The sequence below is a fragment of the Thamnophis elegans genome, chromosome 5 (assembly GCF_009769535.1).
Source record: "Thamnophis elegans isolate rThaEle1 chromosome 5, rThaEle1.pri, whole genome shotgun sequence".
Classification (NCBI taxonomy): domain Eukaryota; kingdom Metazoa; phylum Chordata; class Lepidosauria; order Squamata; family Colubridae; genus Thamnophis; species Thamnophis elegans.
In genome coordinates, this window is record NC_045545.1 from 60796309 (window position 1) to 60821199 (window position 24891).

General features: G+C 35.6%; 1 protein-coding gene across 1 annotated transcript in view; it reads left to right on the forward strand.

Annotated features, from left to right (window-relative positions):
* The window catches only part of LRIG2 (leucine rich repeats and immunoglobulin like domains 2), a 40184-nt gene extending 15727 nt beyond the window's left edge, over positions 1-24457 (forward strand). Inside the window, exons 3-18 of the mRNA XM_032217601.1 lie at positions 1151-1225; positions 1785-1919; positions 3033-3176; positions 5104-5247; positions 5673-5816; positions 6001-6144; positions 9130-9210; positions 11018-11089; positions 11201-11269; positions 12696-12859; positions 14159-14479; positions 16212-16493; positions 17294-17743; positions 18858-19007; positions 20411-20695; positions 22927-24457. Coding sequence (XP_032073492.1) covers positions 1151-1225; positions 1785-1919; positions 3033-3176; positions 5104-5247; positions 5673-5816; positions 6001-6144; positions 9130-9210; positions 11018-11089; positions 11201-11269; positions 12696-12859; positions 14159-14479; positions 16212-16493; positions 17294-17743; positions 18858-19007; positions 20411-20695; positions 22927-23156 — 2890 coding nt within the window. The 3' untranslated portion in view covers positions 23157-24457. The remainder of the gene's footprint in view (positions 1-1150; positions 1226-1784; positions 1920-3032; positions 3177-5103; positions 5248-5672; positions 5817-6000; positions 6145-9129; positions 9211-11017; positions 11090-11200; positions 11270-12695; positions 12860-14158; positions 14480-16211; positions 16494-17293; positions 17744-18857; positions 19008-20410; positions 20696-22926) is intronic.
* Positions 24458-24891: the final 434 nt, after the last annotated feature.

Genomic DNA, 24891 nt, shown 5'->3' on the forward strand with positions numbered 1-24891 from the left:
AATAATTTTTTGTTTAAAGTCTGACTTTGGGTCAGATCACATCTGATGATCACAAGAGCATACAGGTTATTTGGTACAATAGGGAAGAGGGTTCTATTCTTTCTGTTCACTTCTGCCCCAGTTCTTACTCAGACCTATAGCCCTGAAGTTGCCTGTGGTTCCCCAATAAATTGCTAGCCCAATCTGATTTTGATTGGCTTTTTCTAAGTGTAGCCAGGTTTGACTAGGGAGTACCACCTATGTTTCTAATCATTAAAATAATTTAGCTGAGAAGTGTACAGTTTGGATTTTATAGGGTACAATGATACCATTTCTTAAATTGAAGATTATGTTCCTTTAGTAGGCTTATATTCAGATGCATAGAATTCCAGATTTAGAAAGTTCGTTGAATGTATATATGTATTGGCACAGTGGTTAGAGTGCAGTACTGCAGGCTACCTCTGCTGACTGCCTGCTGCCTGCAATTTGGCAGTTCAAATCTTACCAGGCTCAAGGTTGACTCAGCCTTCCATCCTTCCGAGGTGGGTAAAGTGAGGACCCAGATTGTTGGGGGTAATATGGTGACTCTGTAAACCGCTTAGAGAGGGCTGTAAAGCTGTATATAAGTCTAAGTGCTACTTATGGTTCTTAAATTAGTTTGCATATATAGAAATGTTTTTCATTTAATATAGAATTTAATATTAACTAGTGTTTACATGTTTAATTTTCTCCAGAAAGAAGTAGACTAGTTCTGAGAAATAATACATTTATGAATATTTGGGAATCAATTCTGTTGACTTAACTCAAATAATTACTTAATTTACTTTTAAAGCTTTTATGAATATATTGTTCCAATAATCCTTGACATAGTATTTTAATGAGAAAATCAGTGTTCTTCAGAAGTATCACCTCAGCACAGTGAGACTTCTGTGCTAGTCCATACTTTACAAACAAACATACTTGTTTGCAAAATTTTCTATTTTGCCAGAATGACTGAATTCAAATAATAAAATAAATGTATTTAGGTGCTTTGAATTGTTTGGTTTTTATGAAGTTCACTACTTAGAAAGCTTCTAGATTTTTTTTAAAAAATGCACATAGAACAAGAATATTACTCTATTTTTGTTGATTTGACTTCTTTTTGAGTCTACTAAATAAATCTTTTTTTCAGGAAGATGAATCACAATGAACTAAGTGGCATTCCCCACTTTGGTGAACTAACTTCTAATATCACACTACTATCACTGTAAGTTAATATTCACAGATTTCTCAGGATGATTTTTAAACTTAGCAGTGTAGAAAATAAAATTGTTAGATAATTAATCAAATAAAAATGAAGCATGTTTGAAAAGTAAATTGAAAAATTTATGTAATTAATATCTAGTGGTACTACGAAAGATCAGTTAAGAACAAGAGTAATATCAGAATTATGTTGTCATATTTGTACTATCTGTTCATATTGAACATGTAAATAAGTTAAAATCTCTAGCCAGCAAATGATGCTGACAAGTGATCCATCAAGCTGTTTGAATAGTAGCCTATCCAATCAACAGAGAAGCTCATTCTAGAACCATAATTCCAAAAAAAATTGAAGTTATCATTGATACTTTGCAGTAACCTCATCCAGGTTTGGACACTAAAAGGATAAGATTAGACTTAAAACAGTTCGTATCATCAAAATAAACAGCTAAATATTATTCTAGATTTACATTGAATCTACAAGATGTTTATCTGTATTTTTTAAAGGAGCTGAAATTTCAGAGATAATATAAGTATGGTTTCTAAGGTGCTTGTTTATATTTTAGAGTGCATAATTCAATTCAGGAGATTGTCTCTGAACAGCTGCAGCCTTATTTCTCCCTGGAGAACCTTGATCTCAGTTCCAACTTCATCACAGAAATCAAAGTTTCTTCATTCCCACATATGCAGCTGAAGTACCTGTAAGTAGATGGGCGATACTTAGCATGAGCATTGAAAGTAGCTTATTTTCCAATTTGTATATCTGTCCTCAGATTTTTTTTCCTTTATATAAAAGGAGTGCAAGGGCTGTTGATGGATTTCTGTGCGCCAAATCACATGTATAATCTCTCTCTGTGCCATTTTTATAAAGTCATGATAATATTAATGAAATAATACAAAATTCACAATGGTACTAATAAAATTAGACATGCTGTGAAGAATAGATTTAGTAAAATCTTAGACAACCAGTTCAGGAATTGTTGAATAGAGGGATGGATATACAGGTGGCTGTATGGATTCCAAGATTAGGAGGTGGTATCCCTCAAAATATCAATTGCAGGAATAATAGAAACTTTTAATGTTAATTTATTAACTGTGATTGGGGATTGGAAATAGCATAGGCAGATAGACTTTAACAATGTCAAGCAGATCTTCAGTATATGGAATGTTAATACGGTTGTAAACATGCTAAACTGTAGCTTGGTGAGATGTAGTGAGTGCATTCATGAGTGCATCCTCCCAGGTTCTCAGTTTATTCTGCAAGACAGTTCAAAAACTTTCATTTTTAGTTAATTGCAACATGTATGTCTGGACCAAGAACAGTAATTAATAGTAACTATGGTTAGTTTAAAACAAACCATAAACTGATTAATATTAATCACACTTAGTGGTTTTAAAAAAAAAACCCCATTAATTAAAAGCAGAAATGAACACTCTTCAGCTATGTGGGAATAGAGTCAGCTAAGTTACAGTTTAGTGCAATGCTTGAATCTGGAAAAGGAATATTTGTCTCAGTCTCAACTCCTCAAAGTTGTAGTATGTTTCAGATTCTCTTACATGATTATCCAGGTTGTTTAAAATAGTAGGCTGCTGAGTGACAGTGGGAAATACAATTCTACAAGGAGTAGTATCTAGTAAACTGAGAATATAGGATGATTACTTAATTGTATACAATTAAGTGAAACAGCACGCTAATGAAAATAAATTTCAATTCTAAATCAAAATGTAATAGACACCTTTGGTTGTTTTTTTTTTTTTGTTAAATTATTCCATCAGAATTTAACATCTACCTTTCTAAAACTCTGGTTTTATAGGAATTTGAGCAACAATAGAATAACTACTCTGGAAGCAGGCTGTTTTGATAATCTGTCCAATTCCTTAATAGTTCTAAAACTGAACAGAAACAAAATAAGCATGATTCCATCGAAGACTTTGAAGCTACCCTATGTGCAGTTCTTGTAAGTGACTATACATTGTCAGTTTGAAACCCATATATGGAGCATGTTAACAAATGTCATAAATTAATGCCAGAGAAGCATTTGATCTTTGTATGTGTCTAATAAAATAAGTTAATAAGAATATTGGATAAATTTCTAGTGATGGGTCATTTATACTACTGCAGGGGTATAAAACTGGATTTCATTGAGGGTTGATTCAGGGTTGTGTTTGACCTCAGGGGGGCTGGGATGGGATGGCCAGCATCACATCACTCATGTCGGGCGAGGCCTGTGGTGGCCCCTAGTGCTCTGCCAGCGAATATGGGCTCCCGAGTCCCATTTGTGGCTGCAATAGCCTCCTGTAACTCTCTGCCACCAAAAACAGAACTTGGGAGGGCCACGTGTCCCCCTCCTGAGCTCAATTTTTACTGGCAGGGACACCTCAGGCCGCAGAGGGGGGCACGCACACACACCCCTCCATTTTTGCTGGCAGAGGCACCACAGGCCGGTCCTTCATTGTTTCCAGGGTGGCCCTGCAGGGCAGATCTAAGCACCCCATGAGCCGGATCCGGGCCCCGGGCCTTGAGTTTGACACCCTTGTACTACTGAATCTCTGCTCAGTGCAGAATCTAAAGCACTAATAGTTCCCAACATTCCATGACTCTGAATTCCGAGCAGGGATTGAATTACAGGTAGTCCTTGACATATGATCGTAATAGAGCCTGCCCATTCTGCTCATAAGTAGTGATGGTCATAAATCAGGTCATCATCATGACTAATCTGATCAGCTCATTGGTTCACTATGGGCAGGTTTTTGGCAAAACCATCATAAAACATGGCATGTAACTGTGAGGTGCTGCAGATAGCCATAAATGCAGGCCAGTTGCCGAGCACTTGAAATGCAGTCATGTAACCACTAGAACTTCATAACCAAGTCTTAAGTACCCTGAGGGAGGTCTGGCATAACTGGTTGTAGATTGAGACTACCTGAAGATGATGCCTCCTAGACCCTAGATTTTATTATTTTATTGGAATAAAGTTCACATTGTACTATAAATATATTACTCTTCAAATAACAGGTTTCAATTTCAAACCAAATATATTTATATATGGGCATAAGTTAAATATAGCCTTAGCATTCATTGAAATAATGGATGATATTAAAATAATGGTTAATATGAGGAAATAATTTTTTAAATCTTCTGCTGAAGTCCTGTGGGTAGTGTACTACCTAAACCTTTTGTTCAGGGTGGAAATATTGGTCATCTGAGGATTTATATATTTAAATACTGTGTTTCCCCGAAAATAAGACAGGTCTTATTTTCTTTTGACCCCCAAAATAAGTGCTTGGCCTTATTTTAGGGCAGGTCTTATTAGTTTTGAGGTGCAGGAAGCAGTGAGCATCATCACTTCATGGCTGCTACTGTGTTGCACGTGCTGAACTGCTGCTCTTTTTGTGACAGCCATTAGTGTGACAGAAGGGGCACAGTGGCTAGGGTTGCGGGAGCAGCCATTAGATAAGGGCGTGTGGAGCGCATGGTGGATGTTGCCCCCTCCTTTCCCCTCCCCCGGCCTCACTTCCTCACCTCATATTGTTTGTGCAGCAAGCATGGCAGAGACCGGCTGCACAGGCAGTTAAATATTTTTGGGGAGGGCTTATTTTGGGGGGAGGGCTTATTTTTAGCACATGCGCTCAAAAGCTTGATTGGGCTTATTATCCAGGTATAAGTTAGTATTAGGTATGACTTTGACCATTTAGATTCGTAGTTCAGTTTTTGTCTTTTTGATGGTGAAATTATGTTCTTTGTATTACATCAACATCTTTTTAATGTTTTTATTAGAATAGCAAGCATAGAAAAATTTATATTTGTTGATTAGATTAGATTAGATAGACAGGCAGGCAGATAGCTTGATTTCTGTTACCTTATATGTAAAATGTTATTTTCAGGGAACTTAAAAGAAACAGAATTAAGGTAATAGAAAGCCTTACCTTCCAAGGCTTGGACTCATTGAAATCATTAAAAATGCAACGCAATGGAATTAATAATCTGATGGATGGTGCCTTTTTTGGACTGAATAATATGGAAGAATTGTGAGTATACTATATAACCTCTTCATTAAAAATCTTAGATTTCATTGGGCTGATTAAGTTTACTGATATATGTATCAGTTTATCAATTCATTTGAACGGTATATTTCATCAAATTTTAATAGGGTTTTAAAATATTCCCTAGTACACTTTATTAAGTTTTCAGAAAACAGTGGCAGATAATAATTCATAATAACAGTAAAAAAATAGTGAATGTTGAATTCTTACCTTTTGCTTTCTACTTAAACATTTTTTTTCTTTCCTTTCTAAATTGCCTTGGCTTTTATATTGAGGACTTGTAGGTACAATAGTATTTAATAATAGCTTTGCATTTCTACTAGCAAATTGCTATGTATGATGTGAATCCAAATACATACTTTTAAATACATGATTTAAAACATATGTAACATTTTCTTCTGATTCTGCAGAGAGTTGGAACAGAATAATCTGACAGAAGTAAATAAGGGATGGCTATATGGCTTAAAGGCCCTGCAAAAGCTCTACGTCAGTCAGAATGCCATTAACAGGATTGGACCTGATGCATGGGAATTCTGCCAAAGTCTTTCTGAACTGTAAGTACTTACATTTGTTTTATTGAGGTAAATTTAGTGGAATAAATAATCTTAGTTGGGAAAGTTTCTTAATATACCTTACAAAAATGGATCTGTCTTCTCAAATCAAATTGATTAGTGGTGTCACAACATTTCAACAATTTTATTACTTACATCTTTCTCTTTATTGTGCCTTTCATTTCAGAGATCTGTCATACAATCAACTGGCTCGCCTAGATGACTTTGCTTTTATTGGAGTGAATGTATTGGAAAAATTAAATCTGAGTGACAATAGGCTCAGTTACATTGCTGATGGGGTTTTTAAAGGACTCTCATATCTACAGATTTTGTAAGTGTATATAATTTAGAGGGAAAATAAGGTTTATCAGAAGTTAGCAGGAATAAAACTTAAACGCTCTCATCAGAGGGTGATAGTAACACTTATGGTATTACGAACACAAAGGAGATGTGGGTCCACTTTCTGACGATTGGCCTTAGATTATTTATATGCATTTCAAAAGGTAAAAATATGACAGGTTTATTATATCAAAGAGCTGATCCGTATTACTCAGGTTTATTCAGTACTTCTAGGTGCTTTTTTAAAGGATTCAGCATTTACATGGAACCTTTGTATAATGTAAAATTAAATAATTCTTATGGAGTCATTGTTAGTTGCCTCTTTACCTAACCATCTGTCTTCATGAAGAATTCCTAAGCAAGCCTATTTTTTCAGGCTCAGTTCTTTCTATGCTAGGATAGGAGGCTGAAGTGCAGGTAGATACAAATATATAATAGTGCACAAACCTAGCATCTGAACATATGTAGAATACTTTTCCCTTTTAGTCCAGCGAAGAGCAACCTGTCCTTCATAAAGATCAGTGGAGAAAGGTTGATTGTGAAAATGGTTTTATCCCTCAGGAATTTCCGGCATTTTTCTTTCTGGAAATTAAGCATTACTCATTTCCCTGGTGAGCTCTACTGTAGCATACAAGCATCAGTTTTCAAAAGGATAGGAGACACAGTCTTTCAAAATTTTCCACTGAAGTCTGCTCAAGGAGTTTTGTCTTTTCTGCAACATTAATCCATATACCCCCAGTTATTTTCATCAAATGGCTCTTTATTGCTTCTTTTCTTTCTGGTCCAAAAACAGCACAGTCTATTTTAAATGGTTCCAAGAGATGAAAAAAGCCTCCAGAGATGTGTAAAATGGTTGAAATTCTTCTAAATTTATAAAACATAAAGAACATGGTTAACCTTCATATTATTATCCTTAGAAACATGTTAAAATAAGTATTTGGAAAGAGTGTATTCTTAGGTATAGAGATGGAAACTGCACAACAAAGTGTAATTTAAATTGAGTTGGGGTAACAGGTTTTCTCAGGGAGAATAACTAAAATATAGCATGAGAAAATAGAAAGTGACAGCGCTGTCTGTCTCTCCCAGCTATCATTAAGTATTATTGGGAAAGAAAAGAGAATAATCTGTTGCTCAAATAGTTAACAGTCTTCAGAAAACTTGCATAATCAGTTACACTGTTTTAAATTCAATGTAGCCTTTTAAAGCCTTTTAATATTAGTTAAAGCTAATATTTTAAACTTGAAGTAGCATAAAACAAAAGAACAGCAGATTAATTAGTGAATTTTGCTGGAATCTTGAGACACATCAAGCTGCTGACAGGCTAGTTTTTTGGTTCAGGGTCATTGGATGTTTACAGACAATGGTCTGAGAGTGATTAACAGGGCTCCAAGTATTTGTGCCTAACTGGGCATGAAATGTAAATGCCTATTGGCCCACCCAGTAAGGGCCTACTCAAAAGAACTTGTTCTACTTACACATGACATCGGAATGTGTCAACTTCAACAGCCGGAAAAGTTGTTCTTTAATAGATCTTTTCCTGTGTCAGTGGCTTTGCAGTATAAACTAATTTACTGCCCTGGTTTCAGGCTGGAATATAGAATATGTGTTGCATGATTATAAATCAAAATGCAGCATAGCATTTATTTTGCTATACAAGCTTTCTGTTATACTGCTTTATCCATTTATATACAGTTAACAAATTAATTCCTGAAAATAATAAACATCTTAAATATTCTCTCATTTTGCAGCATGAGTACATCAGGGAGGTTATTTTGATTGTGCAAAATGTTGGAACATGGTATAGGTAGTCCTCTTAGTGACCGTTTGAAGTTACAACAACACTAAAAAAAGTGACATGACCATTTTTCACACCTATGACTTGCAGCATCCCCATGGTCATGTGATTTGGATGCTTGTCACCTGACTCATTTATGACAGTTGCAGTGTCACTGGATCATGATCACCTCTTGCGACTTCTGACAAGCAAAGTCAGTGGGGTAACTTGATTCACTTAACAACAGTATTACTAATTTAACAACTGTGGTGACAAATATGGCAGGAAAAGTCATAAAATGGGGCAAAACTCACTTAACAAGTTTCTGACTTAGCAACATAAATCTTAGGCTCAGTTGTGGTCATACGTTGAGGACTACCTGTACCAAATGACAGAAATAGTGTATTTTTAAAAATTGTGTTGATTTTTCTGTGTGGGGTGTCATTGATAAACTATTGGCTAAGTTTATGAATTCACTAAACTCAGGAAAGTGAAGGTTGTTATAAATTTATGACTTGTCCTTAGGACTACTAAGATTATTAGATTTCAACTAAGCATTCTCTTTTCCTCTTAGGAGTTCACTGAATTGGTTTTAATAGATTTCTGTTCTATCCCTTAGAAGGATGTAGAGGACAAAAGGATAAACGGAAGTCACATTGGCATATAATAGAATTTGGGAATAAAACCACCCACGTGTCTCTCTGAAAATCTGTTTTTTTTTCTGGCTAGCAATTCTTCACTCAACATCCCTCACTGTGCTAATGTTATAAGCTTCTTGCTTCATTAACATAAAATCATTTACAACAATGGTACAACATTAATTCAGTTGAAGAGGATCACCAGTTGGTGGTAAATGACATACTAAAGCCATTAAAGACTAATAAATAGCGTTCAGCTGTAGTAACAGTGCTGTCTGGCTTTAGCTCTAGTGATTTTCCATAATTCCACTTCCCCATTGGTGCTATGTTCATGAATTAATTCTTCCAGTTATATTTTTTTAAACCAAATTATATCTCATGAGGCCAGAATTTATATTAACCAGAAATGTGAATGTCCATATAAAGATTTTTTTATTGCAAAACTGAATCTTAAAAATGGCAAAACCTGAAAGAGAGAGGAGTAATTGGGGTTAGAAGAATGTGTTTTGTTTTGCTTTGCTTTGTTTGTCAAATATTTATTTGGAATGTGTACTTATATTTTTAGAGATCTACGGAATAATGAGATCTCCTGGGCCATAGAAGATGCAAATGAAGCATTTACAGGTCTTGAGAGACTTAATAAATTGTAAGTTTTAAAATTTTTGTAGAATTGGTTGATTTAAAAGTGAAACCTTCAGAGTATGGGGCAGTTTGTTTTATTGATATTTTTAGAAACCTTTTATATGGTTTAAAACTTAGTTCTGATATTAGAGTATTAAAAAAAGAATAGTTGAGCCTGTCAGAGTTTATGAATGTGATACAAAAATATTCTCAACTCAGTTTATTAAAAATAGTATCCTAAAAACTTACGGCTTCAAGAAGACAGGGCTTTATTTGTAACATGTGGATGGATGATATCAGCAAGTATTGCAGCCCAATTGACAAAAGAAAGCTTAGCACAATATTGTTGGAGACTTATGGAAGAAACGTTTATCCTCCAATGGATAGACAGTGTCTGAAATAATGATGATGACATAGCCAAAATGTGGTTGTAAATCTCAGTTTATCTTGGCATACTGTGTGGACATGGTTATGGTTTATTGAGTAAATCATAGGTAAATATGTCCATTCCAGCTAATAAGTATAATTTGTTTTGGGCACTTTTCTTAAAAATCCAAAGTGATGCTAGAAGCAGTATTACAAGCAAGGGAAGGAAATATTATTTGTTGGATCAGATTCTGTTCCAGATTCGTCCTGTTTAAATATTCTGCTGTGGATTAGAGAAGTGTATCTCATGTGCTGACTGGGGAATTCTGGGAATTAAAGTCCACAGAACTTAGAGTTGCCAAGGGTGAGAAACACTGGGTTAGAGGCTAAGGCAAAGCAATACATTCAAAAAGTAGTAAGTCAGAAATAAAAATTAGCCATGTCTTCCATGCACACATTATGTTAAGTAGTTGCATTTGGTAAGATAACTACAAACCATAATACGTTTTTTATGTTAACCATGTTTATTACTGTAAAATTATTTTATTTATCCATTCATATATAAGAAGATATAAAAAGTAGATTACGTTATGGTTTAGCACTACATGAAAGCTAACCTGGGAAAGCTATAGAGGTCTGCCCAAGGAAATTTATAGCAAGACTGCAAGTTTTTTAAAAAATAAAACTTTTGTAGCCTTATGTATACTTCTTCTTCTTCTTTTGACCCTCACATTATAAAGGAAAAGAGTTTTAGTGCGGCTTCATTGATAGATGAGAATCAGTTATCATAAGTTGTATTTTATAGTTGCTACCTAGTAAGAATATATTTTGGAGAGGAGTTTCTTGTTGGGATTTTTGCTCTATTAAGTATTTTCTAAAATTTTGCCATATACCTTATATGCGAGTCACATGCAGAGTGAGATTCCCCCTCCTCCACCCCTCTCAATTGAAAAAAGAAAAGTTTTGGTTCTTTTTCAACAAAGGCAGAAACTGATGCCAAGTTAGGGAAAGGAGAGAACGAATACCGTTCTCCTGAGTCTCCAATTAAAGGTCAGAATCTACCAAAACGTGCAAGAACAAATAGAGGACTTCAGCCTCAGTAATCTCTTTGTCTCTAAGGAATGCCTAACAAGTCGAAATAAAAACTGTTAACAGTGTTAATCTTTATTTTTTTCTGTGTGTGGTGTTACATAAGACTTATTGTCTCTGAACAGGTTGGGTATTCTATGTAACCTTATGCTTACTATTCTTTTTTTTCTTTACCAACTCCTGAGATGAAATCTGATGTAGTAGCAATTGCTCTTCTACATTCTGTCACAACTTGCTAATTGTAGCAGACTGGTACCATCGTGTGGTCTGCCTAAAATGTTGCATGTGTTTTTGCAAATTATTTTTTATTAAAATACATTAGAATTCATGTCTTGATATTTTGGTATAAATTATCTTTTGGCTTTTATTTAAAAAAGGATTCTTCAAGGAAACCAAATTAAGTCAATTACAAAGAAAGCACTTTCTGATCTTCAGGCCCTTGAATATCTGTAAGTATATTTTGGGGGGGGGGATCTGTTTTTCTGTAGAATATATCCCAGTTTTAAAAATTCAAACATAAAACAAATTCATGAATATATGGTTCTTGTTTAATTTTGTAGAGATCTGACCAACAATGCTATAGTATCTATTGAAGAAGGTGGTTTTTCCCAACCTCTTCTTAAAGAATTGTAAGTATCTAATCTTAAAAAATCTTAAATTCACTTAATGTTAATAAATTAGTTGCACAGAAAAGAACTTGTACTTCTAACACAATTGATATGGATTGTTTTTTTTTCTGATTAAAACAATAATTGAGTTAGTTAAACTACTTTTGAATTATCTTCCCTGTGACAAAGGGCATCTTTACTTCAGAGGCAAAACTTTTCTTAAGTTAGGCAATATATAAAAATACTGAAAAGTAAAATGCAGAATGCATTACACATATTTCAGATATCTGTAATGACTATTGAAGAATAAAAACATAAAGACAGCAGCATATAGACATCAAAGGATCCAATATATTGTTTTACCAGTTATATACAAGGTTGTGTTTAGGAAAGGATATATATCAGCGGTAGTCAACCTTTTTATACCTACTGCCCACTTTTGTATCTCTGTTAGTAGTAAAATTTTCTAACCGCCTACCGGTTCCACAGTAATGGTGATTTATAAAGTAGGAAAGTAATTTTACTTTATAAAATTTATAAATCAGAGTTACAGCAAACCCCTACCGCCCACCATGAAAGCTGGAACGCCCACTAGTGGGCGCTAGGGACCAGGTTGGCTACCACTGATATATATGGTATATATTTAGAAATGTCTCTTTCAGTATACTTTGTTGAATGATTTTTTTAAAGCCAAGAAATAGTGCCTTGGTTTAGATGATATGCTAAATCAGATGACATCATAGTACATTTTAGTATTTCAAATCTCATAGCTATGCTATAGTGCAAGGGTATCAAACTCGCAGTGTCACATTGCTGTTACATGATGTTTGTGACACTTTTTCCCTTCGCAGAGCTGGAGTGGGCATGTCCTCTCCTTGATGCATCTAGCATGTGGGCCGCCAGTTTGACACCGCTGCTATAGTGCAGTATTAACTAATTCAGTTTAAAGGCTATAGTCAATATTCAGTCTTCACAAATTGCATTTGCAGAAATACAAATATTACACTTCTTTGCTATGTATTGCTATTATTGTTACTTTTAAAAATCTGATTTGACAGTTTACTATTTTCATGGGGCTGACAGTTGCTTTGCATCTTGAAGTTAGCGCAGATTGCTTTATTCTGTTATTTATTCTTGCAATGATTTACTATTTCTAGTAACATTCTTATCATAAATAGCATTAGATACTGATTATATTTAGAAACAATTCTCTCATTAGGTATTACCTCTTTGCATGTGAGTTGGTTGATAGGAATGTAAAATATGAAAGGTGTTACATCTATGATACATTTTAGGAAAATCAAGCTTTTAATTCTGAAATGTTAATGACGGTTTTCATATATATTTTAGCAGGAATAAGCAGGGAAAAGAATCATGCCCTCTAAGTGAGCTCCTATTTCTTTGCCTTCCAGCTTACAGCATATTTCCTTGTGCCTTATGTTTTCAGGTTGTTGAACACTAGCAGCTTATTGTGTGACTGCCAGTTGAAATGGCTCCCACGCTGGCTTTTCCACAGCCGTTTGCAGGACACTGTCAATGTCGTTTGTGCTCATCCTGAATCGCTAGCTGGAAGGAGTATTCTCAGTGTGAACACTGAAGACTTTGTTTGTGGTTTGTGTTCTCTTACCCTTTTTTAAAAAAAATAATAATGTCATTTTATGATGAACCTACTGATAATTTATATCCTGAAAAATGGTTGCATGAATGAATTAGGAAGAAAAGTATTACTTCACTAACTTAACCATCTGGTTTATGTGTATTGTCATTAATTTTTAATGTATATATTAAGGACATATATGGCTAACCCAAATGTTGGTTCAAAAACCCTAGACTCATATTTCAGAAGTTGCCTGGAACATTTGTTCTAGTTTGTTCAGTAAACAAATTTCGCCAGATCTTCAAATAAGTCAACTTTGTCATTTAAGAAAGCTTAAATAATAGAGAAAAATGATAAGTACAGTGACATTAATACTTTGAAATTCTCTTCTTTATGGGAGATTGAAATTTCTAAAAGTCAATTTGACAGGGTGAAATAGAGGCTCTAAGGTAGTGTTTTTCAAGCATGGCAATTGTAAGAAGTGTCAACTTTGATTCCCAGAATTGCAGAATGGATGAAATGAATATTTTAAAAATCTGCAGGACTTAAACATTTAAATGTGCCCAATTTCTTGCTCCCAGTAATTGTGAAGAAGCTCTGGGAGCTACGGAAGAATCCTAGTGGGCTAAATGAAACTCTTTGGCTAAAGTTTTTATGACAGGTTTTATTTTACATTAGCAAGGTACAATGTAGTATTAGCTTTTACATTTTTTGAAGTTGGACACTTTGCAGCAACCAATCCCTTGTATCCATGTTTGTTCCTTCTAACAGTTTTTAAATAGTTGTCTACATACTTTCTTTGCCAATATGTTATATTGCCAATCAGTGGAACAACTTGCTTCCAGAAGTTGTAAATATTCCAACACTGGAAGTTTTTAAGAAGATGTTGGATAACCATTTGTCTGAAGTAGTGTACGTTTTCTGCCTAAGCAGGGGGTTGGACTAGAAGACCTCCAAGATCCCTTCCAAACTCTGTTATTCTACTATGGATTTTTAAAATAGATTATTCAGATTCTAAATGAATAAAGCTGTAGCAGTAAAAAAAGATGCAAATTAGTGCCACAAGATGTTTCCCTGCCAAATATGTGTTTTTAAACCCTTTGAACATATGATGAGAAATGAGAGACCTTCAGAAAATACCTGGGTTGTCTTATAATGTATCTCTTGCTGTCATTGTAGTGCAACGATGGTATGTTCCACATATCCATACGGTTTCAAAGCTTCATACCCCCCTACTCACAAATTTCTATTGGTATTTACTGCATTTCCCTTTTGAAAAGGACATGTAGCTAATTTTTATTTGTTTTTTGTAGATGACTTTCCCAAGCCACAGATTAGAATACATCCTGAGACTACAGTTGCACTTAGAGGAGTCAATGTTACCCTGACTTGCAAGGCTGTGAGCAGCAGTGATTTGCCTATATCTGCTGCCTGGAGAAAAGACAGTGAAATATTATATGATGCAGATATAGAAAATTATGTGAGGTACCAACAACAAGATGGTGAAATCCTGGAATATACTTCTATCCTGCATGTTTTCAATGTGAACTTTACTGATGAAGGAAAATACCAGTGTATCATCTTCAATCACTTTGGGTCCAATTATTCCAACAAGGCCAAGTTGACTATCAATGGTATGCAGCAGTGGGGCTTTTGTTTTGCTTTGTTTTAAGAAGAAGGAAAATCCTAGAAATTAATCTGTACAAGAGGGATTGAGAGCCTTTATCTTTCATGTACTTTCAATAGTCCATTGCAAGTAAGCAATTTAGATCTCTGGCAAAAGTGATCTCGCTTTTCCCAAGTAGTACTGTGTGGGGAGAAGAGGTGTCTAAGAGATAGAAATATGTGTTTACATAACCTTTGACTATAGTTTCACTGATATAATACAACCCCCTTTCTGCAGTCTCATCAGAAAAAAAAGATTTCCAGTGTTTGTTTAGCTTCCAAATGTGTGCCAACAGTCTTTCCCTTTTCAGTTCCTCCCTAAAATAGTAGGTAAAAAAAATTAGCTGGTGCTGAAAAGTTATGAAAGACTTCTTACATAGAAACTAGGCATAAGGACCATTTTTTTTCATTTTTTAAAAAAGAGGAAAACAAAAATCAGTATAAATACTAAGGGTTTTTAACTGTGGTTTAGGGGAAAAGCTATAACAGATGAGATTGTATAACATGCTAAGTCCAAAACAAATAAGCCATGTTACAGTTTAACCTGGTGTGTTAACTAAATTAGAGAACAGCCAGCTTGCTTCTTGGCTCAATGCCCCCGTAAAGACCAAACTGAGGAAGAGGCAGCCATAGCAGTTCCATAGGTTGAGATGGCTTTGGCAACTGCAGCAACAAAAGCTTCTGTGTTTTTCTGTAGCTGCCTGTCTGGTATATCTACTGTACTAGAGTCAGGAAAGCTGTAACCTGAGGAGTTAGTTAAACAGCAGCATTAGAAAGAGATCGTGGAAGAAAGAATGGGAGCAGCAGTCTCTGCCCTCTGCGGAAGAGTTGGTGCTTTGTCTTCCAGGTGGAATTGCTGGAGGAGGAGTAGAGTGGTGCCAACTACCATGGTAACAACCACAGTGGTAACAAGAATTAAGCAAGCACCATGGATAATGTCAAGGCATGCCTGGAATGATGTAATTTAGCACACTAAGAAATACATGTGTTCCATATAACTTCTTGGCTGGTTCAGTCCAATTTCTGTGGATTAGCTTTTTTATTTTAAGACACCCCCCCCCCCCCCATCTGAAGATAGAATGCACCCAGTTCCCTTGCAGTGCCAGCATTCAGGTGCCCAAATATTTTTGGGCAGTCATTCACCTGATGTAAAGATGACACCAGAAGATTATATGGAAAGCATTTGCCATTTAATTCTTAATGTACTAAATCACATCATTCCAGTAAGGTCATCCATATTGAGGATGTGCTATTCTGTTTAATGTAATGAAACTACTGATTTTATTAACATTAAAGGATGAAAAGGTGAAGACAACATGGGTTGTTCCAGAGAAACTGAAAATCTTTTTGTTTTTTGTTTTCCACTCCAAATCATTATTAAAACTTGGGAGTAAACTAGATCTTGAAAAAAGGTCAGATTGATGAATCCTAGTTTGTGATGGTTGTGGGTTTACTTTTGTTTTTTGGTTTTTTATTGGACAAACAACTATCTTTTGAGTCAGAAAGTGGACTTGAGAATAATTTTTATCCCCCATGCCCCCCCTAAAATCCAGATAGTTTTCCAAATGTTTGGTGTCAATCTAAGTAAAAAAATGTAAAAGTAAAAAGTAAAAAAAGTAAATCTTTTAACAAGGGGAGATTTGTGGATTTTGCATGTTCTGTATAAAGAAAATTCCCATATTCTATTGCATTTTCATTCAGAGCTGCCTACTTTTGTGAAAACTCCCATGGATTTGACAGTACGTACGAGAGCCATGGCTAAATTGGAATGTGCTGCAGAAGGTCATCCACCACCCCAGATATCCTGGCAAAAAGATGGCGGCACAGATTTCCCTGCAGCTCGTGAAAGGCGAATGCACGTGATGCCCGAGGATGATGTCTTCTTCATAGTAAATGTGAAAATTGAAGATATGGGGATTTATAGTTGTATGGCACAAAATGTGGCTGGCAGTATATCAGCAAATGTAACATTGACTGTGTTAGGTAAGCAGACTTGAAGCTACATGATTTTTATGCTTGGATATATTTCAGGTGGTTTGTCTCCACGGTTCCACCACAAATCCGCGAAGCCCTTATCCGCGGAGACATAAGCGCGAAGACTAATTTGTGCCGTTCGAAGCGCTAAGGAAAAACGCGACCCTACCGCGATGACATAATCGCGGAGGGCAAATCTGCGCATTCCCAAGCACTCAGTACCCTAAACCTAACCCTAAAACAAACGCCTCAACCTAATCCTAACCCTTACCTTAAATGAAATCGGCTTTCTGCCTCGGCGCCGTTTTAAAGCGCCCTTCTGTTGCCACGCTGTTGTCGCGGCGGTGATGACGCGCGGTGATGACGTTGCGGCTTTAGCGACGCGATTTTATCACCGCTATTTTGACGGGCGCAGTTTTGTCGTGCCACGTGTCTCCACAGGTATAAGCTCAGAAGCTGCTTTATCTCTGAGAAAGTTAAAATCGGTTATTGTGTGTTAGGTTTTGGGCACTTTTGGTAGAGAGGAATGTTAGGATTGGTGGTTAACCATCTTGACAGCTTTATATCAAATTATTAAAAAATAATACCAACAGTGCAGTACCAAAAAATGCTGACCTTTGGTTTAGGCAATGAAAAACAATACTTTTCGTTTGGTTTGAATTTAAATGTGGTTTAATCCCAAAATCAAATTGAACATCGCCAAATATCTATGGAATATTTTCCCCATGAATCACTAGTGTGAAGATATTTTGATGCCATTTAGTCTGCGTGTTTGCACATATTTTAAGTATCATATTTGTTTTTCCCAGAAACACCTTCATTTGTTAGGCCTCTGGAAGACAGGACCGTAGCTCAAGGTGAAACAGCGGTTCTGCAGTGCATTGCCAGTGGCAGCCCTGCCCCTCGCCTAAACTGGACCAAAGATGATGGCTCTCTGACAGTGACAGAACGGCATTTCTTTGCGGCTGCCAATCAACTGCTTATCATTGTAGATGCGGGATTAGAAGATGCTGGAAAATATACTTGCATTATGTCTAATACACTTGGGACAGTGCGTGGACACATTTATCTATATGTATTATCTTCACCAAATTGTGACTCCTCCCAAAGTGCCATTGGAATTGGAGACGATGGCTGGACAACAGTTGGGATTGTGATCATTGTTGTGGTCTGCTGTGTTGTAGGCACCTCTCTCATTTGGGTTATTGTTATCTATCACATGAGAAGAAAAAGTGAAGATTATAGCATCACTAACACAGGTGGGAAAACTGAAATTTTAATCTTATTCATTTCATAGTTAGCATGACAATTTGTAAAAAGAATTGAGTTATTCCAAAAGTGGCTCAGTAGAGATCTATCGGCACATCCAGAAATACCTGTTTCATAAACTATCAAACCTCTGTCAGAGAGGTAATGCCAGAGCCTTTCATTATCATATGTTCAGCCTCTAGAAGTGATCATATATAAAGTCAAAATATTGAAAATTAAGAAAGCTGTAAATAAATATATACAAATGTGTCCCTGTTGTTTGTGATAAGCTTGTAGTGTTTGGAGTTATTGCATAACATTTTTCAAAAATTACATTTTGTCATATTTTCAGAAAAAATAGTAGTATAGTGTGGAAATAAGTGTAAAATTATTAAATATTTATAGTTTAATAAATGGAGGTAAATTAGCATTAGAAAAGAATAAATGAAAATGCTTTCAAGAAATTTTATTCTCCTAGCCCTACTAGGTAAGTTTTCTTTTTATAGTGTGAGGCTGTGTTCCTTGATATCCTGCTTGAATGTTACTGTCCTAATAATAGACACCGTATTTTTCGGAGTAAGAGACACACCTTTTTCCCCCCAAAAAGAGGGTAAAAATCTGGGTGCGTCTTATACACTGAATACAGCATTTTTGGCCTCCTGAACCCCCACCCCTTCACAAAAATGGACATGCAGAGAGGGTTTGGGAAGCCTGCAAAGTGCTCCTGGGAGCTGAGGAGGGCAAAAACAAGCGGAAAATGGGCCAGGAGCACTCTACAAGCCTCCAAAAGGCTATGTATGCCCCTTTTGGGGGCAAAAAACAGGCCCATTTGCATGAAAAACAAGCCATTTTTTGCTCATTTTTGCCCCCAGCCCCCAGAAGCACTTTGCAAGCCTCTCAAACTCTCTGCATGCCCCATTTAAAAAAAAAGAGGTGTGCAGAGGGTTTGGGAGGTCTGCAGAGTGCAAAAACCTTTTTTAAAAATTTGCCTCTTCGAAATCTTGGTGCGTCTTATATTCCATTGTGTCTTGTAGTTCGAAAAATATGGTACTTAGTTGCTAGATAGTTTAATGCCATATTGAAAATATAATGATTAACTATTGGATTTTCCCCCTCCTCTTTCAGAAGAGGTAAATTTGCCTCCTGATATTCCTAGCTACTTATCTTCTCAAGGGACTCTGTCAGAGCCACAGGAAGGCTACAGTAATTCTGAAGCAGGAAGCAATCAGCAACTTATGCCTCCCTCCAATAGTTACCTACACAAAGGCGCAGATGGTAAGTCCTATGTGTCTTATTCTTAGGCAAAAAATAGATTATTTTCCACAGCCAATTTACTGTGGAATGACCAAATGCTTGATTGTTGAGATTTATCAAAGAATGTAAACTGAATTAAATTGATCAAAGCAAGATTAAATACATAATTAATCTCTTATGTAACATATACAATAGGTAGTCCTTGAATACCTATAGTTAAATTAATTTTGCCTCATTTTGTGACCTTCCTTGCCACAGTTGTTAAGTGACTCGCTGTAGTTAAGACAGTTGTTAAGTGAATCTGGCATCTTCATTGACGTTGCTTGTAAGAAGGTTGCAGAAGGGGATCACATGATCCCTGGACACTGCAGTCATCATCAGTATGAACCAGTTGCCAAGCATCCAAATTTTGATCATATGACTATGGGGATGCTGCAAACGTTTGTAAAACGTTGTGTGAAAAACAGTCTCTTTTTTCAGTGCTGTTGTAACTTCAAATGGATGTTACTCGAGGGCTACTTGTATAAACATATTCTGAGTTTGCAACATGGGTAGGCAGACCCACTGGGTGTCAAGTGTGAAAATGTCACCTTTATTTATGCCCTCCTTGCATCAGTTTAGATATCATTTGCTCTACCCTCCACAGTCATCGGTGCAAGACTAGTGATAGAATGAAGCTTTAAAAAAATTAGTCCATTGGTTGGTTTCTTTTCTTTTTCTTTGTCTGTGTGCTGTCCTATATAAAAAAAGTTACTCCCATAGAAATGATTTAAAATTGGGAAGCTAGAATTGTTTGGTAACAGAGAAGTCTACAGGGAGAAGAGGCAGAAAAGGGAAAATTCTTGTATTTTTCTGGATGCATTTGAATGAACAAGTCCAGCAAGGAAGCAAGCAAACCCAGAACCACTTCTTTACAGTCACGAAAGGGGGGAGAGTAGATTAAAATACAATTCCTTCCCTTCTCTTATTTCCAAGTTGTGCCTTCTAGTTTTCTTGGACTAACATCCCATTCTACTTTTAACTAATTGAAGCTCTCCTAATAGCACCTATAAAGCCAAGTGCTGGGAGAAAGCATCTTTTAAGCCTGAGGGCCTAAATTGACAAAGGCTTGCTAGTTCCCCCTTCTAATTTAGATGACAGAGAGAATGCTGGATTGGGTTCTCCTCCTTCCCCAACCCTCCTGCTGTTAAAACTCGTTAAATGCTCATTATGAGCAAGCCGTTCCTGCACTGAGCAGAGGTTGAATTATTGGACTAAATTACTTCTAAAGTCCCTTCCAAATATATGATTCTATTTCTTCTGGCTTTTGTTTGCAAAACTCCATACCCTCAAAGATTTTCCCATAGATAGTAAAGTGTTTGTCACTTGTTTTCCTAGTGATCATATCAGAGTATTCCAACTTGTCATTGTTATTTCTTCATTAGGTGGCACAGAGCCATTGGTGATCTGCTCAGATTGTTACGACAATGCCAACATCTATTCCAGAAACAGGGAATATTGTCCTTATACATACAACACGGAAGATGATCCACTGGATCAATCATTGTCCAGCTTAATGGTACAGATGTCTAAAGAGCCCTATCCTGGATGCCCTCAGCATGAAACCACAACTATTAATAGCCTTTCAGATGGCCAAGATAGGCCAGTGTTTGCTAGCAGTCAAGACAGGCTACATGAGAGGAAACCATGTTCTCAGTCCTGTGGTAGTGGTAAGTGCCCCCCACTTTTTTTGATTGACGTTTCATTTTCACATAAATAATGAATTGACTATTGCAAAATACTTAATAACTACATTGCAAAATACACATTATGAATCTGCCTTTATCATAATGTTATTTATTTATTTTTATCTTGCCTTTATTATTTTTATCATAATTCAAGGCGTTAAATATATCTAGTACTCCCTCCCTCTTCTCACTACAACATACCTGTGAAATGAGTTTAGCTAAGGGAGGTAGAGGCCTAGAATCACCCAACTGCTATGTTAGGTGGAACTTGAATTCATGGTCCCCCAATCTCTAGCTTGCTGCCTTAACCACTACATCAGTGATTCCCAAGGTGGGGCATGTGCCCTATAGGGGACAATTTGATTTTTAATGGGGGCAATTTGAATCTTGTTTAAACCAAGTTAATGGCCTTTTAGGCTTCCTCCACCTGAGTAGAGTTCACTTTTTGAGTAATGTCTTATTGATCTTAATGTTCAGGATCCACTATTCAAAATATATCTAAATGTAATTTGTTTATGAAGCCAAAGAATAGGTTATATAAACATTGTCTTTCATAATTCCAGAAGTATATTTTTATTTGATTTCCTATATAAAAGGAAACAAAAAATATACAAAAAGAAAAAAATGAAAAAGGTAAAAACATAATATATACACAAAAGACATTTGCTTTTAAACATATTTAACCATGATCATATGGTACAATATGAATTAGTTTTCCATTATATCACGAGGGAACCAGATCATAAGTAGACAATGAATACATTTAATCAATCCAAGATTGTAAATCTAGGATGGTTCTATCCTGCCACTGTAAAAGAGTAAATATTTTTGGTTGTGCCCCATAGTTGATAATTCCATTGTTCTACATACCGTATTTTTTGGAGTATAAGACTCACCTTTTTCCTCAAAAAAGAGGCTGAAAATCTGGGTGAATCTTATACACTGAATACAGCATTTTTGCCTCCCCAAACCCCGCCCCTTCACCAAAATGGCCGGACATAGCTTTAAAAGGCTTGTAGAGTGCTCCTGGGGGGTGGGCCCCCCAAAACAAGCAAAAAGGGCCGTTTTTTGCTCAATTCCCCTCCTCCCAGCCCCAGGAGTACTCTATAAGCTTCACAAAAAATGTCCCACCTTTTGCTCGTTTTTGCCTTCCTGACTACTCTACAAACCTTCTAAGTGCTATTCATGCCCCTTTTAAAAGGGGGGGGGGGCGTTTTTGTGAAAAATGGGAGGTTTGCAGAGTGCAAAAACTTTTTTTAAAAAAATTTGTGTCTTTAAAACCTTGGTGTGTCTTATACTCCGGTGTGTCTTATACTCCGAAAAATACACTATAATGTATTTGAAATAGTTGGTATATAATTCCAAATCAGCTAATAATAACCATTTTGTTCTTTCCTAAAATCATATTAACAAACTTATGTATATTTAGCAAAATCGGAAAACATACTTGTCCCTCTCCATAATTTTACTTTCCTACGTAATGAAGTCAATGGCCATACATTTTAAAACATTTTGTCAAGTCAATAAACATGAAAATGTTGAATTGTTTTCATATTAAAATCATAAGACTTAAGTAATTTATTTTTAAATCTGATATATTCCAATTTTTTGTCAAACTTTTTTGCAAATACCATTTATCTAAAAAAAAATTTAACAAATGGGGAAATTAAACCATTCCATAGTTTTAGACAACTTGAAATGTTCTTTCAATATTTTTGATGACTGGATCAGTCAGAAATTAATATTATTAATTCATTGAATCTCCCCCCCCCCAATAAAAAAGCTCCAGTTGTCAAACTGGGACTATCTCAGTGTATACTGTCATATGAATAAGAATGAGAATTACACAATACCTTCCAAATATGCCTTGTAGCATTTATTGCAGGAAATAAAATAGAATGTTTGACTAAAAAAGGTCTAGAAAAGTTACCTTAATAATATTGAAGGCAAGATTGATCTATAAATATTGTTAGATATATGTGCTTATTAATAAGTATCTTAGTTTGGAATACACTTTGGTTATCTTATGTTTTTTATAGATATATCTGAATACTGTATATAGCTTTTTATAAAATATACAAAGTTATTCCTCAACATAGAAAAATAATGAATACATGATTTAAATGTATTGTTATAGATGAAATTGGGGTTTGTTGAGAATCTTAGTGCTGAGGTTGTTTACAAATTCAAATTTCTAATTTTTCCTTCCACAGATCTTTTTCAACAGTCTTTATGGGGTATCAATAATGATCTTGGGTTGTTGCACCCTCATTGTTCATCTCCATCTAAGACCCATGAGGTTCCAGAAGTTCTGCGAAATGAAGGCATTTCAGAGAAAGAGCCAGAGCAGATTATTCCTCCTAGGCTTCATCACAGATTACATCAATACAACTTTGATTTTAACAGGACTCAGGACATGCAAGAACATCGTGAAGCTACATAAAAATGAAATAAGAAACATTAGCAGCTTGAAGCATTTGTTAGTATTTTTGCTACCTCATATTTTGACTCATGGCAAAAAAAAGTTTCATGCTTCCGACAGAGGCTTTAATGGAACAGACCACTGACTGCATGCTGGAGGGCAAAATCACTTCCTTCTGCTATTTTCCAATAAGTAGCATATATTAAAGCTCAGTCTTAAACGGATGGTGAAAAAAAAGAAGATACAACACCGTGGTGGAAGTGTGATTAAAAAGTATCTCTGTTGTCTGGAAACATTCCCAAAAATGGTTCATATAAGTTATCTTTCCTGCTGAAAAAACATAGCTTTAAAAGAGCCACTTAGCAAGATTCCTTGGTATTCATCAATATAAAACTTTGCTTTTTTTTTTTTTTTTTTGATCCATCTGACAACTAGCAGGAATTCCTCTCAGTATGTCCAGTCACAAACTCTATTTACTTTCCTCTCCCTCTGAAGTATTCAGATGTAAATATATACACATAATATAAATATTTTTTGTATACACTAATGGAGATAAGAGACTGAAATGTAAGGTTTTTTTAAAAAAATTATGCCAAATATCACATCATTCTGACTTCTCTGACTTGTTTTTCCAGAAATCAGAAATTGTTTACTAAGAATGATGCAGATGGGTTGGGTTCATATTTTTTTTTCATTCCATGGTTGGAGTTATCAAATGTTCTATTCACTGAAGATTTTCATTCTTTGGTGTTTCTTCCCCTTTCTAGTTTTATGTATGGGCAGTAATTGATGGATGGAAGATTGTGTATAAGGAGAATTTCTGTGAATCAGCCCTATTGGTTTTTAATACAGGATAAGATACATACGACGTGAGCAATGGTTAAGTTGCTGTATTATTGGATATCTGAACTATTTTAATGTGAAAATCATTTTTAAAATTTCATGGATGCTGAAATGATTTTACTTTTTTCAAGCTTAGAAAAGTTAAACTGATTACCTCTGTTTATACCCATGGCTGAGAAATTAAGCAATGAGTGTGAACATCAATGGCTAGTCAAAGAACAGTGTTTCTCAACCTTCTCGTTCCTCAGCCACCATTGGGGAATATGGGAAAGCCAGAATAGCTGGCTAGGGAATCCTGGGAGTGGAAGTCGACGCATCTTAAAGTTGCCAAGATTGAGAAATACTGTATAGAAAAACCTTTGACACAACAGGACTGGGAAGGAATTTGACATTTTGTAATATGCTTTTGTACACCAAAATGAAATGTTATATAACACTCTAATTATAACAATGTAACAGCTAGTAAAGGAAGATCATGCCAGAATAACAAAGACTATAGATTCTCAATAGTCTACAGATTCCTTTTTATACTGAGATAATGTTCTTGCTAATCCTTGCTATTCTTGAGATAATCTGTTCACTAATTTTTCCTGATATAATAATTCAGAGTTCTGACTGCAGCTAAAAGACATCTCAAACTCTGTATCAGCTATGGCAAGCACTTGTATTTCAACAAAATGTAGGACAAATGATAGCTATCAATATAATCCCATACATATTTATTCAGATTTAAGTCCCATTAAGTGCAGTAGGCTTACTCTTGTAGCCTAATTTGCAAATTAGCCACAGTCTGGTTTTCATGTAGTATATTTTCTCAGAGTTCAGTAAAAGGTGTTTTGTAAACCATTTGTATAATTCTATAGTAAAATGTTGGCATGAAAAATTATTGAGGCAAATATATTTCATTTGCCTC